Source organism: Myotis yumanensis, unplaced genomic scaffold (assembly GCF_028538775.1).
Source record: "Myotis yumanensis isolate MYYU_CA2020_CCGP unplaced genomic scaffold, mMyoYum1.0.hap1 SCAF_2, whole genome shotgun sequence".
In the NCBI taxonomy this organism is placed as follows: Eukaryota; Metazoa; Chordata; class Mammalia; order Chiroptera; family Vespertilionidae; genus Myotis; species Myotis yumanensis.
In genome coordinates, this window is record NW_027223753.1 from 50,534,016 (window position 1) to 50,548,978 (window position 14,963).

The following is a 14,963-nucleotide window of genomic DNA, read 5'->3' on the forward strand; positions in this document are numbered from 1 at the left end:
GCCCCTCCTTTCTCCTTGTTCCTTCTAATTGCTATCTGTTGAAACATATATAAAGTTTACAAAGATCCTGAACTTGGCTTATGACACTTGTTGGCAACATGTTAAATTAAGAAATAACTTTATTACCTGAACATTACCCTCAAAGATCCAGAAAATTCATACTATCTGAAATTTGACCAAATAATTATAGAACAAAAGCAGTTTACAATGCCCCTGTAGGAATGCTACATGGTCAACCTTCAGTGTGCATCACACTCAGAGTTTCAGTTGTATTTGATACCTGCAGAGTATGTTGGAAACAAATGCAATATGTAGTGCTTTGTTACAAGTGTTGCATTGTCAATCTTGAATAGCTAAAATGTATACCCAAAAGTAGTTCAAATCCTAGATTTAGTAGAGGCAGCTAATATAATAATGTGTGGAATAAGGTTGGCCTGTTTTCAAGTCCTGACTAGTCCTGGAGGCTCAGTTTCTTCATAAGTTAAAGAGAATAATAAACCACATTATAAAATTATTGTGAAAGTGGAATAAAGTGATTATAACATTTTCTCAATAAATTTCATTCTTTCTGCTCCTAAATATACTTCCATTTATTAGATATACAAAAACTGCCTGCCTTCTTAAAATTGAAAAGAATTATAAAAGTTGGTATCATAATTAAAATATCACATTAATGTCTCATAAATATATTTTCCCTTCTTTTTATACAAAATATTAAGATATTTTTTCAGCATATGGCATTCATATCACAGAGTAAACCATTTGGGTTGATATATCTGTGAAATTCACAAACGAGCATTTCAAAATGCATTATCCATAACTATTATCAAATGTACTGATTTATGTAAACATTTATAGGTAATCAACATAAATGTTAATGTATTTAAGAGAACACAAATTCATTCAAAATGTGGTATTTGTAGGAAGTCTTCTGTATTATGTTTGTATGGAAAGAGTTACCTTTTTCATCTTAGAAAAGTTCATTTGAATCTAAAACCTTTGTACTAAAGTCAAATGTTTCTATGCTTGTAAAGTTTTTTAGTTCAGTGCTTCAAGGTATGGATGCAAAAATATAATTAGATGCAATTTAACAAGCACTTGCTGAGTTACCATTGTTTTCTTGAGTCTGATCAAGATCATGTCAGGAATATCAAGATATTGAATGTCAACTGAAAAAAATTTACTTTCTGACACCATCCTGTCTTTCTAGAGTACCTCTTCTTCTACTATTCCAGCCACCCATTGACCCCAGCGGAACCACCAATCTATTAATGCCACCACCTTCTCAGGATTTCTTCCCTTTTGATGTTTTCTTTGACCTTTTTGCATGGCTTAAATGCCATGCTTTCTCATTAGATGACTCCCTTTGACACCCTTGCTTTTATCTCATGGCACTGTGTATGCTCAGTAAAATTATAATTCTGGCTGCACCCAACTCTACCTATTGCTGAAAGGAACTGGGGAAAATCCTCAATCACGCTGGTTGGTATCACTTTAAATTCATGATTGCAACATCTAAGTACAGCCTTCATGCTTCCCAACTTCTTTTATCCATCCATGTTCCTCTTCTGGTGACTACATCACATGTTTTCTTCTGTCTTCAAGCCTTCCACACTTCATCGCCATCTTCACGGCTATTCATCCTACTCCACTGAGAATATTAACACTCTCAGAAGATAACTTCCATAGACTGTTACCATCATATCTACCCATAGACCAGCATCTGCACCCATATTCTCTGATTTTTTCTTATTAGTGCAGATGAACTATGCCTGTTCATTTCTGAAGCCAATCTTTCCTCAACAATCTTTTTTTATAATTAAATAAAGTTGAACACTACATTTATTTATTTTTTTAAATATATTTTTATCGATTTCTGAGAGGAAGGAAGACGGAGAGAGAGATAGAAGCATCCATGATGAGAGAGAATCATTGATTGGCTGCCTCCTGCAAGTCCCCCACTGGGGATCGAGCCCACAACCCAGGCATGTGCCCTTGACCAGAATAGAACCTGGGACCTTTCAGTTCGAAGGCCGACGCTCTATCCACTGAGCCAAACCGACTCAGGCTGAACACTATATTTATTACTGTCTTAAAATCCTTTTGTGAGACCTATTTGTCTGTATTAGTAATAAACAGGGCAGTCAAGGTGAAAACAATGAACTGAATACTGTATACTAAAACCTCAATTTAGCCATGACTTTCAACTTTTCCATGCGAGGCAGGAAAGATTCAGATTGGATTGATTTCAGAATTCTTCCCTCTCCCTTCTGCACAGCAGTGAAGTGGTCAAATGGAGGCAGCAGGAAAGTGAACCAGAATGAAAACCGCACAAAGTGAAGTCGTTTTTGAATAATTGAAAGTTGAATAGGAATTTTTTCAACCTAATTTTTTTTAAAGGGAAAGGGCAAAGAAAACAGATAAAGAAGTCTATTATGTCTTTTCTTCTTCAAGATATTCATATTTTGTTAATGCAATTATCAATAATTCCATTGCATTAGGATCTTTGTTTCTAAGGTATTTTAAGTTCCAAATGCAGAAATGTCATTTCTCATTTGACAGTATTTCTGTGGACATATTCAAAAGAGATTTTGTGATATAGTTACTGAAGTAAACATATTGGGAAAATATTACTGCAATGTCCTAATTTGGATGGTAAACATTTATCGATGTCATCTGCTATTTGTGAATAGGGCAGTTGTCCATTTTTAAAAATAAATATGCCATTTTGCTTATAAAACACAGTGCTTCTTGTGTCACTAGTTTAGGATACATTCCTCACTGGTTGTTCAGCCTAGGTTTGAATCTAGTCTAAACATAATGAGCTTGAATCTCCAGGAATTCCCAAAAGAATGCAATTGTGATGCCCTTAAATAAGGGCTGCATTAGAAAGCCTATGTGATGTGTCAACTGAAAAATAGGGGTTAGAACTTGTGTTGTACTAGGTATGATCTACAAATATTTGATCTGATTTTCTCCAGTAATCACAAGTAAAAATAATTGGAATAAGATAAATTGTTAAAGTAAAAGATATTTATCTCCCTATTTCTGAATAAATAAATTTGAAAATCAGTACATACCCATCTCAGAAAATGTTTATGTATGTTTATTTAACATAACTTTATATATATATTGCCTTTTTAATTATTCAAAGATACTGTGTTTCAGAGAATCAGACAGACCAATCTCAAAGATTGGTAATGAAAATGTGAATTCTACAATAAGTCTAACATCATTTTAATAGGAAGTAACATAATGGGGTAAAGAGGAACAAGAGATATGATGTTGAAAAATTGAATTAAATCCCACCTATATCCATTTCCATCTATAAACACTCATTAAGTATTTAAGTAAGTCACTTAATTCTTGTGAATGTGTGGTTTTTCATCCATGAAATGAAAATAATGTTGCTTAATATATCTTCCTCACAAGATTAATAGAAGAATGAAATTATTTTATACAATGGCATAGAGAAGTTTGTTACCTTTCATTTTATTAATACATGAATTTTATATAGTATTTATTAGGTACATGTTATGTGCCAGACATGCTACTAAGTGCTTTACATTAATACCAGCTAATACTCATAACACTCAAATATTATAATGTCTAAAATTACATGGCTAGTTAAGTGATAATACAGGAATTCAGTCACCTTGCCAAACTGTGCTTTTAACTACTATGCTATCTTACCTCTCCATGTTTAGATTGAACTACAAGATGGGTTTATGCTCTAAGAACTTTTCCTAAATTCAAAATTTCCAGCTCTCATAAGCAAATTAAGATAGCTATAAGAACCTCAGCAAAAATATAAAAATATTGCTCAGTACAAACTAGTTACACAGCATGTCCCCCAAAATGTATATGCACTTTAACAGCTGATAGCTCAAATTTGACAATGAAGTGTGTTTTTAAAAAACACTGCATTTATAATTATTCAAAGTGTATGTATACATTATTGGGATACCTTATATTTTTATACTAGAGGCCCGGTGCACAAAAATTTGTGCACTCGGGGGTGGGGGGAAGGGGGAGTCCCCCAGCCTGGCCTGTGCTCTCTTGCAGTGTGGGACCCCTCAGGAGATAACGACCTGCTGGCTTAGGCCTGCTCCCGGGTGGCAGAGGGCATGCCCAATCCCTAGGTGCAGCCCCTGGTAAGGCCCAGAGCAGGGCCGATTGGGGAGTTGGGGCACCGCCGCCTGTCAGGCACAGAGCAGGGCGGATCGGTAGGTTGCAATGCCACCCTCAATCACGCTCAGGGTAGGGCTGATTGGGGGGTTGGGGCACCGCCCCCTGTCACACTCAAGGCAGGGTTGAGGGGGAGGTTGCAGCACCACCCCTTGTCACGCACAGAGCAGGGCCAATCAGGGGGTTGGGGCACTGCCCCCTGTCACTCACAGAGCAGGGCCAATCAGGGGGTTGGGGCGCTGCCCCCTGTCACTCACAGAGCAAGGCCAATCAGGGGGTTGGGGCGCTGGCTGCTGTCACTCACAGAGCAGGGCTGATCAGGGGATTGGGGAGCTCCCCCCTATCAGGCACAGAGCAGGACTGATCCGGGGGTTGGGGGGCCTTCCCCTGTCACGAACAGAGCAGGGTGGATAGGGAGGTTGTGGCCCCGCCCCCTGTCACACACAGAGCCACAGGGTGATCAGGGGGTTTGGGCTCTGCCCCCTGTCACGCTGATCCCAGTGCCGGGAGCCTCGCTGCCCCGCTGATCCCGGTGCCGGGAGGCATATTACCCTTTTACTATATAGAATAGAGGCCTGGTGCAGGGGTGGGGGCCGGCTGGTTTGCTCTGAAGGGTGTCCTGGATCAGGGTGGGGTCCCCACTGGGGTGCCTGGCCAGTCTGGATGAGGGGCTGAGGGCCGTTTTCAGGCTGGTGGGTGACTGAAGCTCCCAACCGCTCCTTTTTTTCTTTTTCTTTTTTTCTATTCTGGGCCAGCTTTAGCTCTGAGGCCTTGCTGCTGAAAGCAGGTTTCTGGCCTTTACCTTCTGTATTTGATACAATGTTGCAGTCCGGCTGGCTGAAGCCCAGCTGACTGAAAGCCGGTTTCTGGGGTTTTGTTTAGCTTCTATATTTGCAACATAGTTGCTTAGAGTTGCAGCTGAGAGGCCGGCAAGTCAGGTGGGGAACGTTGGAGTCTGCCATCACTGGAGCAAGCAAGCCTCCCTGTTTGCTTCAGTGCATGGCTGCCGGCCGCCATCATGGCTGACAGTTAATTTGCATAAGGATATGCTGATTAGCCAATGGGAAGGGTAGCAGTCCTATGCTAATTACCATGTTTCTCTTTTATTAGTGTAGATTATAAGATATTCATACATATCTTTTTATAACTTATTCCCCCATCTGAAGAGCATTTATGTCAGCTACTATATTGATCAAATATTGGGATATGCTTCCATCATACTAATTCCTACCACTTTGCTGTGTTTTCCTAACTCAATAAATTTTACAAGTTTATACCTCAAGCCAGCTCGTTTTTACCTGGTTGTTGGTTCCTTTTTGACTGCTACCCTCTGCTTCTATTTATTTCTAATAACTATAGATAACATTTATGCAGCACTTTCTGCTAATTACTTTATCTGATTTATCTTTTTTAATCCTCACTGCAACTCTCTAATGAAACCATTCATTTAATCACCATTTTTTTAGAATAGGAAATTAGAACATTATACATTTAAATGACTTGCCTAAGGTTACCCAACCTGTTTGAGTAAAAAAGTTAGGATTCCATCGTAATCCAAGAGACTCTGCTCTGAACAATTTAAGGTTTAAACTGTGAACATAATACAGGTTTTATAAAAAATAATGTAGCAGCATTTTCAACACAGCAGGGAATTCCATTTTCAGTAGATGATAAGGAGACATAGTCTTTTCCTTAATATCGTGTTCTATTTTGCTCTGCTTTCATATTTTGGTTTACACATACTTTCAAAAAATATCATTCTATGGCAGTGTGGACAGACAGCATCAGCACACAGTGTGTAAAGAGCCCAGATTGGTGACTGAACAGAAAGAGCTAAAGGGAGGAAAATAGAAGCCTTACCCCCTGTTGGTTGCAGACATCCAAAGTAAATATAAATACTAAGGAAGAATGTAGAGGATAGTTCAAGGGTTAGCTTATTGACTTCTTTGACATTTTGTTAATGTCTACTTAATGAGGGCAGCTCTGGGTGTTACATCTTTCCAAAAAGGAGAATTGTTCTTTCTCATTCAGTTCATACATAATGGAGCTCCTAAACTTGGGTTCTCCGTAAGAAGGCAAAATACTTTAGCAATAATGTTAGGACAGCATGCTTTCTGATGAACTTTCAGGTTGGGAAGAATAGCATGAGAAATGTCCTCAACCCTACTAGACACCGAATAAACCACCTGCTGCTTCCTGGGTGTCCAGGTCCCGTGGTCACGTGGTCTAGGTCGCTGACTCTAGCCAGGCGGAGGGTTTTCTTTCTTAAGTATCTATCTACAAAAGTTCAACTAAATCCTGTCACAAAATGTTTCTCCTCCCTCTGTCAGATATGAAGTATTCAGGAGGACTGGTATTTTGTGGACATTTTTATATCCTTAATAACAGTTTCAGAAATTGAGAGCAGGTAGTACGGCAGGCACATAGGAATTGCTCCATATACTAGTAGCTGTTTTCTCTTCTAAACGTTTGCAGGGGCTAATATATTTGATTCATTTGTATCAGTTGACTGAAATGCCCTCCACATCTTTTATTCCTGACACTCATGTTTCGGATTCGGTTTTGTGGCTTACTAATTTTCAGGAAGAAAAACTTGTGTTTTTCTGTCACATAGCCAACAGCACAGCTGTGACGGCAGATGAGCAGATCTCCAAGGGCAGCTATGGAGGCTGCTATCTCAGAGCCTCCAGAGAGGACCTGAGAAGGGCTACTCACCTCCTCACCCTCCAGGCGGATGCAGAGCTGCATCGGTGCCAACAGGAAGAATTGCATAAGATTCGTTAGAGCACAGTATTAGTTTGGGAATATCCATTGGTTTTGTGATTTGTCCTTAGGTATTTTTCAGATGCATGTGTTCAATCTTCCCAATCTTATAAAATGAAGGGAGCAAATATTTTTATCTTCTGTTTTCTTGTATCTGCTGATTTCCCCTTTTTCCTGTAGTGGCACTATAATAACTAAAGAAATCCAAACTATTTTTACTTCTTTCGATATGTAAAGAGTCAAGATCTATCTTATACCAAACACACAATTGTCCTCAAATTTTTATCCAATTTCCAATTATTGCTATCATAAAATATGTATATATGATGAAAATATATATAACATTAAGTTATTATTTTTATTTAAATAATAATACCCACAGTGTTTATACTGTATAATTAATTATTCTTAATATTATCCTTATAGCTTAGAGAATTTTGACTGGAACATTTTCATGTATTTTTTCTTTTACATTTTAGGTGTACAAGATTTTCCAGAGAGCATAAAGTGCTGTAAGTGTTTAACAATTATTGAAGCCAGTGTCAATCCCATTTCTAAGTGAGTATGAGTGATTTCATTTTATTTATTGTATGTTTCCAATAGAATAATGTACCAAAAAAAAAGGAAATTCACATAATAAATTAATTTTAAATACTGCACTTAAAACTCTATTCAATAGAATGATGGGAAAGGAATAATCAAATCAGAATAATTCACCAAAAGATGATTAAAAGCACTGCTGGATAACAATGAAGGCCTAATTGGTGCAAGTGGGCATTACTTTGAAGCAAACTGTGTCATTATTTTTCTGTGGCTCTCCGGCAACATTCTATGGAAGAACACTGAAACTGAGGAAACAGTCAGTAGTCTGGCCATGGTGGAAAATTAGCATCAAGGATCTGATGAAAGTTCAAACAAGTGCAAGAATTTTATGAAAATAGCTAATCATGTACTTCAAGATGGAAAAGGAATTAACTATGATCAAAAAAGGTAGTATTTGTGTACCTGAGATTATAGGAAGAGCAAAAAGACAATCCAATGAGGATAGCAGAATGGAAGAAATGGATGGTAAAGATGCTGTGATAAGACATAGGGTATCTGTGGTTGGTGACCACCTGTGACCACCTTGGCAAATTAGTTGTCACAGTGATAGAGTGTACTGTGGATCAAAGAGGTCTTGAAACCATGAGGTGAATGGATTGGAGGAGCCATGAACCTCAATGTCATAGTCAATTAGCTATGTAAGTGGACTTAAAATCTAGAAAGGCTATAACTGTTGTAGTAATATTTGGAAGAGGTTGAAACAAGTAGTGAAATTGGGATGCAAAGAATGAGTTTCAGAGTAAGAATGACATTTTAATTATACAAAAATTGAAAGTAGGATTTGAGAAAACTTCCTTAATCCTTGGTCCACATGATGTTGGAGACTGACTGAGAAACTGAAGCCCACTGGAAAGTCATTTGATAAATGAAAGGAAGTTTATTCTAGGAAATTTGGGGGGAAATTTTTTACCAACTGAGAGGAAGTAGTGAGCATGGTTTCTCTATGGATCATGAGAAATGGCTGTAGATAAAAATAGGAATGGAATGTAAAAGAAGGAGACTGAAGTTAGGAGGGAGGTCTTTACACCAGCAATTTATTAGAGTTCCCTTTGTTTTCATCTTTCTCCGAATTTGATACTATCTTTTTTTTTCCTATTTAGCCAGTCTAGTAGATGTGATATCTCATGGTAGTAGCTCACAGTAATTTAATTTACATTTTTAATGTCCAGGTAGCATCTCTCCATGTACTTATTATTTACAATCTGTATTAGTTCTTTTTTGTTAACATGGTACCAACTCTATTATACACAATCCACCTATGTATGACATTCTCTTTATTTTTTATTTTTTAATCTTTATTGTTGAGATTATTACAGATATCCCTCTTGACACCCCCTCCCCCCCCCCCATTCCCCCCATCCACCAGGTTCCCGCCCACCCCAGGCCTTTGCCACCCTATCGTCTGCGTCCAAAGGTAATGCATATATGCATATAAGATCTTTGTTTCATCTCTTCCCACCCGCCCACCGCCTTCCCTCTGAGAATCGTTAGTCTGTTCCATTTCCATGCCTCTGATTCTATTTTATTCACAAGTTTATTCTGTTTATTAGATTTATTTGTTTATTTTGATTTTTAGATTCAATTGTTGATAGGTATGTATTTGTTGCCATTTTGGTGTTCATATTTTTTATCTTTTTCTTCTTCCTCCTCTTCTTAAAGAGTACCCTTCAATATTTCATATAATACTGGTTTGGTGGTGGTTAATCCCTTTAGCTTTTTCTTGTCTGTGAAGCTCTTTATCTGACCTTCAATTCTAAATTATAGCTTTGCTGGGTGAAGTAATCTTGGTAGTAGGCCCTTGCTATTCATCGTTGATTTCTTGCCTCTCCCTTCTGGCCTGCATGGTTTCTGTTGAAAAGTCATCTGACAGTTGTATGGGCACTCCCTTGTAGGTAAATAACTGCTTTTCTCTTACTGCTTTTAAGATTCTCTCTTTGTCTTTAGCCCTAGGCATTTTAATTATGATGTGTCTTGGTGTGGTCCTCTTTGGGTTCCTCTTATTTGGGACTCTTTGTGCTTCCTGGACTTGTAAGTCTATTTCTTTCAGCAGGTAGGGAGACTTTTCTGTCATTATTTCTTCAAACAGGTCCTCAATATCTTGCTCTGTCTCCTCTGGCATCCCCACATTGCAAATTTTGGTATGCTTGAAGTTGTCCCAGAGGTTCCTTATAGCATTCTCACATTTTTGGATTTTTTTTTTTTCCTTTTTGCTCTTCTGGTTGGGTGTTTTTTTGCTTCCTCATATTTCAAATCATTGATTTTATTCTCACAAACCTCCACTCCACTGCTGAATCCCTGTATATTATTCTTTATTTCAGTCAGTATATGCTTAATTTCTAAATGGTCCTTTTCCTTTTGTTCTTTTTCTTTTTTTTGAAGTTTCTAGAAGATTCTTGAGTAACCTTATAACCATGGTTTTGAACTCTATATCCAGTAGTCTTCTCTCTTCCATCTCTTTCATTTGAAACATTCCTCCCTGTCTCTGCATTTTGGCTACTTCCCTGTGTTTGTTTCTATGTATTGGGTAGAGCTGCTATGTCTCCTTGAGTTGGTAAAGTGGCCTTGTGTAGTAGTAGGTGTTCTATAGAGCCTAGTGGCTCAGCCTCCCCAGTCACCTGAGCTGGGAGCTCTAGGTGCACCGCTTTGAGGGCTGTGAGCACAGTCTTGTTGTAGTTGAGACTTGATTGCTGTTGGTGTCACTAGAAGGAATTGACCTTCAGGCCAATTGGCTGTAAGGACCAGCTAGGACTACAGTGGGAGAGCTGCTGTGCAGTAGACACCCCTGTGGAGCAGGACTTGCTTCAGTGAGGTTTTGGTGCTCTCTGAGTCTGCCCCTTGAGTGTGTTGCTTATGGATGTGTATAGTTGTAATCTGGTATGGTCTCACACTGACCACTGGGTACACTGGCTCTTGCGTGTCCAGGGAGATGCAAAGAAAGTCACTGCCTAGGGCCACCCAGCAGGAGGTACAGAGACATCTGCAGATTCCTCCTCTTTGTATCAGTTTGGAAGTGCCCAAATGAGGTTCATCTGTGAAGCAAGGCAGGCTGGTGCTGGTGCTGCTACTGGGTCTTGGACCTTTTATTGATAGGTTTTGGGCTCCCTAATCCAGCTGCAGCTTGTTTGAGAGATTTTGCCCTGAGCAAGGAAAGGCCATTAATATGTAAAAGCTGCTGCTGCACACAGCTTGGGTGAAGTTATAAATTGGATGAGCTGGGGTCTCAGGGAATCGCCAGGGTGGAGCAAAAGGAAATGGCTGCCAGTCAGCCCTATGACTGGAGAGGTCCCAGCATAGGAACAATGATCCTTGAGAGCACCTCTGTCTGGGAGGAAGCTGCCCCCAAGTTCCTGCCCAGATTCCAGACAGTCCAGTTCTTCCTCATATGTGTCTCGGTCCTCCAGAGCCTGGCCCAGCACTGGAGCTCAGAGGGAGCGGGAGCATGTAAGTTCAGCTTGTGATGCTAGCCTTTTAAGAGGAGCAGCTGGGTCTCCAGCAGCCTCTGTGTCACTGAGCCCCAATCCACACTGGGTTTTACAGCCCGTAGTTCTTACTGCCCATAGGGACTTCTTTTCCCAGCTCTGGGACCCTGGGCAGGAGGTCTGGTGTGGGGCTGGGACCCCTTGCTCCTCTAGGCAGCCTCCATAGAGGCAATCTCCCTTCTGATTAAAAAAGCAGCCCACGTGGATGCCAGACCTGCTTGTTCTGTGCCTCTGTACCTCCTACCAGCCCGTGTGCTTTCTTCTTTCCCTCTCTAATTGTAGGACTTCTATTCAGCCAGCTTTCCATCAATTCTGGATGATGGTTGTTCTGTATTTTAGTTGTAATTTTGATGTGGTTGCGGGAGGCGGTGAGTACAGGCATTTAACTATGCCACCATCTTAGACAATCTGTATTAGTTCTTAGATAAAAGTTCAGGATTTTGTTCATTTATATTGACTTGTTTTTTATTATTGGTTTACTAGAAATTGTTATATATTCTGCCTAAAAGTTCATCATATATTTGTTTGTAAATCATTGCTCCTATTCTGTGACATGTCTTTCCATTTTCTATTGATTTTCAAAGAGAAGTTTTTAATTTTGAAAGAAGTCCTATTTATATAAATTTTAATGACTTATACTTCAAGCTCCTATCTAGTGATCTTAGCTAAATTCATAGTTATAAAGATTTTCTCCTATGTTTTTCTCTGGAACTTTTATAGTTTAGGTTTTACACTGAGGTCTATGATCCATTTAAAGCTGAATTTTATATATGGATAAAGTGTGTGGGTCATTTTTGTGGGGTTTTTTTTTTTTTTTTTTTGCAGGTTGGTTGGTTGGTTTGCATATTGTCTCCAATTGTTCCAGTACTGTTTGTTAAGAAGATTATCCTTTCTTCATAAAATCACCTGATCCTTTTTTATAAATCAGTTGATCATATGTGTTTAGTTCCATTTCTGAGTTACCTGTTTTGTAAAGTGGTCTGTATGCCATCTTCTTACATCAGTTCTATACACTTAATTACTATAGCTTTGTAGGAATTCATACAGTCGGGGAATGGGAGTCCTTCAACTTTGTTCCTCTTTATCAAAATATTTGGGATGGTCTGTGCTCTTTGGTTTTTCATATAAATTTCATAATCAGTTTGCCAATATTTACAAAAATAAAAAAAAATCCTTTTGGAATTTTGATAAGGATTGCACTGCATCTGTGGTTCAATTCGGACAGAGTTGTTTCAGATATATTGAGTATATCTATCCCTAAGCATAGCTTATCTGAATACTTATTTCGACCTTTAAAAAATTACTTTATTGATATTTTATAGATTTCAGCATATAAATCTTGTACATGTTTTGTTCATTTTATTTCCAGTATTATATGCTTTTTGTGCAATTGCAAATGATTTTTCCATTATTTAATTGTTTATTGCTGCTGTATAGAAATACAATTGATTTTTAAATATGGACCTTATGTCCTGCAACCTCACTAAATTCACTAAATAGTTCCAGCAGATATTTCATAGATTTGGGGTGATTTCCTAGGTAAACTGTCATGTCACCTGTTCATAAAGACAATTTTATTTTATCCTTTTAAATCTTCATGCCTTTTTACTCATTTATTTTTCTTGCTTTATTGTTCTGTCTAGGACCTCCTGTACAGTGTTGAATAGAAAGGTGGAAAAAGATATCATTATCTTGTTTCCAGACTTAAGGAGGGAGCATTAGACTGTCCCCTTTATGTGTGATTGTTACTTGTTTTTTCATACATGCCCTTTATCAGGTTTTGGAAATTTTTTAATAACCAAACCCTCACTTCCTTTTTAGTTTTTTGTTTTTTTGCAGCAGGGTCCTCTAAATTTAGATTTCTACTTTACATTCTTTTCAAGGAAACCTAGGATTTCTCTGTGATGTTTTTCAGCAGTTGTTTAGTCTCTGACCACTGCCTGGTTCCAAAGCCACTTCACGTGTTTAGGTAATTATTTATTACAGCAGAATCTCAATTCCAGACACCAAAGTATGTGTTAGTTTTCTAATCATGTATAAGAAATTACCAGCAGCTTAGTGGTTCAAAACAACATATATTCATTATCTCTCAATTTCTGTGAGTCAGGAAGCTGGCCTTGGGTTAGCTAGGTTCCCTGCTTCAGAGTTTCATCAGGCTGCAATCAAGGCACTAGTCAAGCTGTGTTCTCTTCCGGAGGCTCATCTGGGGAAGAATGTACTTTGAAGCGCACTCAGGTTATTGGCAGAGTTCCTATGCTTGTTGTTATAAAGTGAGAGCCCTAGCCTTTTGCTGGCTGTCACCTGGAGGCCACTTTGGGATCCTAGAAGCTGGTTCAGTTCACAACATAGCAGCTTGTTTCTTCAAGGCCAGCAGCTGAATACAGTGAGTCTCCTAGTAAGACGGAGCATCTACTGTTAAGTTATGGGAGTGACATATCATATTCACCATATTCATTGAGCAAGTACCAAGTCCTACCACAGTTAAAGGACATGACCATCAAGAAGTTAAGGTCATGGGGCTACCTTAGAATCTGTCCACCGTGTCTATCTGGTTTGCTGAGACTTTTCATTGTCAATGGATATTGAATTATTACAACGCTTTTTTTTAAGCATCTACTGACACAATGATATGGTTTTTCTTTTTCAATTTCATGATATATTGAATTACATCAATTGGTTTTTTTAATATCAGTTTAACTTTCCTTTCCAGATATACATGCTACTTGGTCATGAATTATTACTCTTTTTATAAATTAATGGCTTTGATTTGCTAATGTTTTGTAAAGGATTTCCTCATCTATATTCATGAAGCATATTAGTCTGAACTTTCTTTTCTTGAAATGTCTTTGATTTTGGTATCAAGGTAAAACTGGCTTCATAAAAATAGTTGGAATATGTTCCTTTCTACCTTTTACAAAAGTTTTTATAGAATTGGAAATGTTCTTATCTTAAATATTGGTAGAAATTACCAATACAGCCATTGGTATGTATTACCAATACAGCCAGTGCAAGACACCATAAACATTAATGAATGTTTATGGGAAAGTTTTTAATTACAAATTTAATTGCCATAGTAGGTATAGGGCTATTCAAATTATTTGTTTTTCTTGAATGATCACTGGTAGTTTGTGCTCTTCAGGAATTTATACATCTCATTCAAGTTTCCAAATTTATTGATATCTCATTTTATTAGCTCTTTAATATCTTTGGGTCTTCTAGTGTGCTCTTTCTTTCATTCCTGGTATCAGCAATCTGTGTCTTCTTTCTTTTTATTTTCATTTATTAGTCTGACTGGAGAGTTGTCTATTTTATTGCTCTTTTCAAAAAACCAGACTTGGGTTTCATTGGTTCTCTTAATCTGCTGTTTTTCTCTTCATTTTATTTGACCCAAGTAATCTACAAAGAAGTAAGTCATGAAAACTCTAGAATATAAATAGTTTTGAATGTTTTCATCACAGTTTTAGTTTTAGATATGAACTTTACAATATAGTCTGAATGCCTTAACCAAGTCATTGGTGAAAATTATCACAAGAAAATTGAAAACAACTACGCACTGAAAAAAGGATGAACCAACATTTCTTGAGAGCATGTTATGTCTCAGGCATTTATTTACATTATTTCATTTTCGTCTTCACTTATCTATATAACTTTTTACAAATGAAAACACACGAAGATAGTAGTTGAAAATCTAAGTTCCTTTCACTATATCTCCCAATTCCGAAGAAGCATTTGGGTTTGGTTTTAATTAAAAGATACATTTTGAAATTTTTGAAATATTGTTAAAGCTCAATGATAAGGAAATTGCAAATAAATAATGGCACATGGACTGGATGGGTACAAATAGCATGTAGAAAGTAACCATATGGCTCTGTTTACTCAAATCATCCTAGTTTACACCTCTTAACGTGGCATGATTAATAATAGGTCCCT

The 14,963-nt window shown here is 37.9% G+C and overlaps 1 protein-coding gene across 10 annotated transcripts in view; it reads left to right on the forward strand.

The window, feature by feature from the left end:
- Positions 1 to 14,963, forward strand: part of LRRC7 (leucine rich repeat containing 7) — a 493,923-nt gene that overhangs the window by 214,713 nt on the left and 264,247 nt on the right. For all 10 annotated transcript variants that reach the window (XM_070405356.1, XM_070405358.1, XM_070405365.1 and 7 more), the window contains exon 5: positions 7,431 to 7,509. In XM_070405356.1, the coding sequence (XP_070261457.1) occupies positions 7,431 to 7,509 (79 nt within the window). The remainder of the gene's footprint in view (positions 1 to 7,430; positions 7,510 to 14,963) is intronic.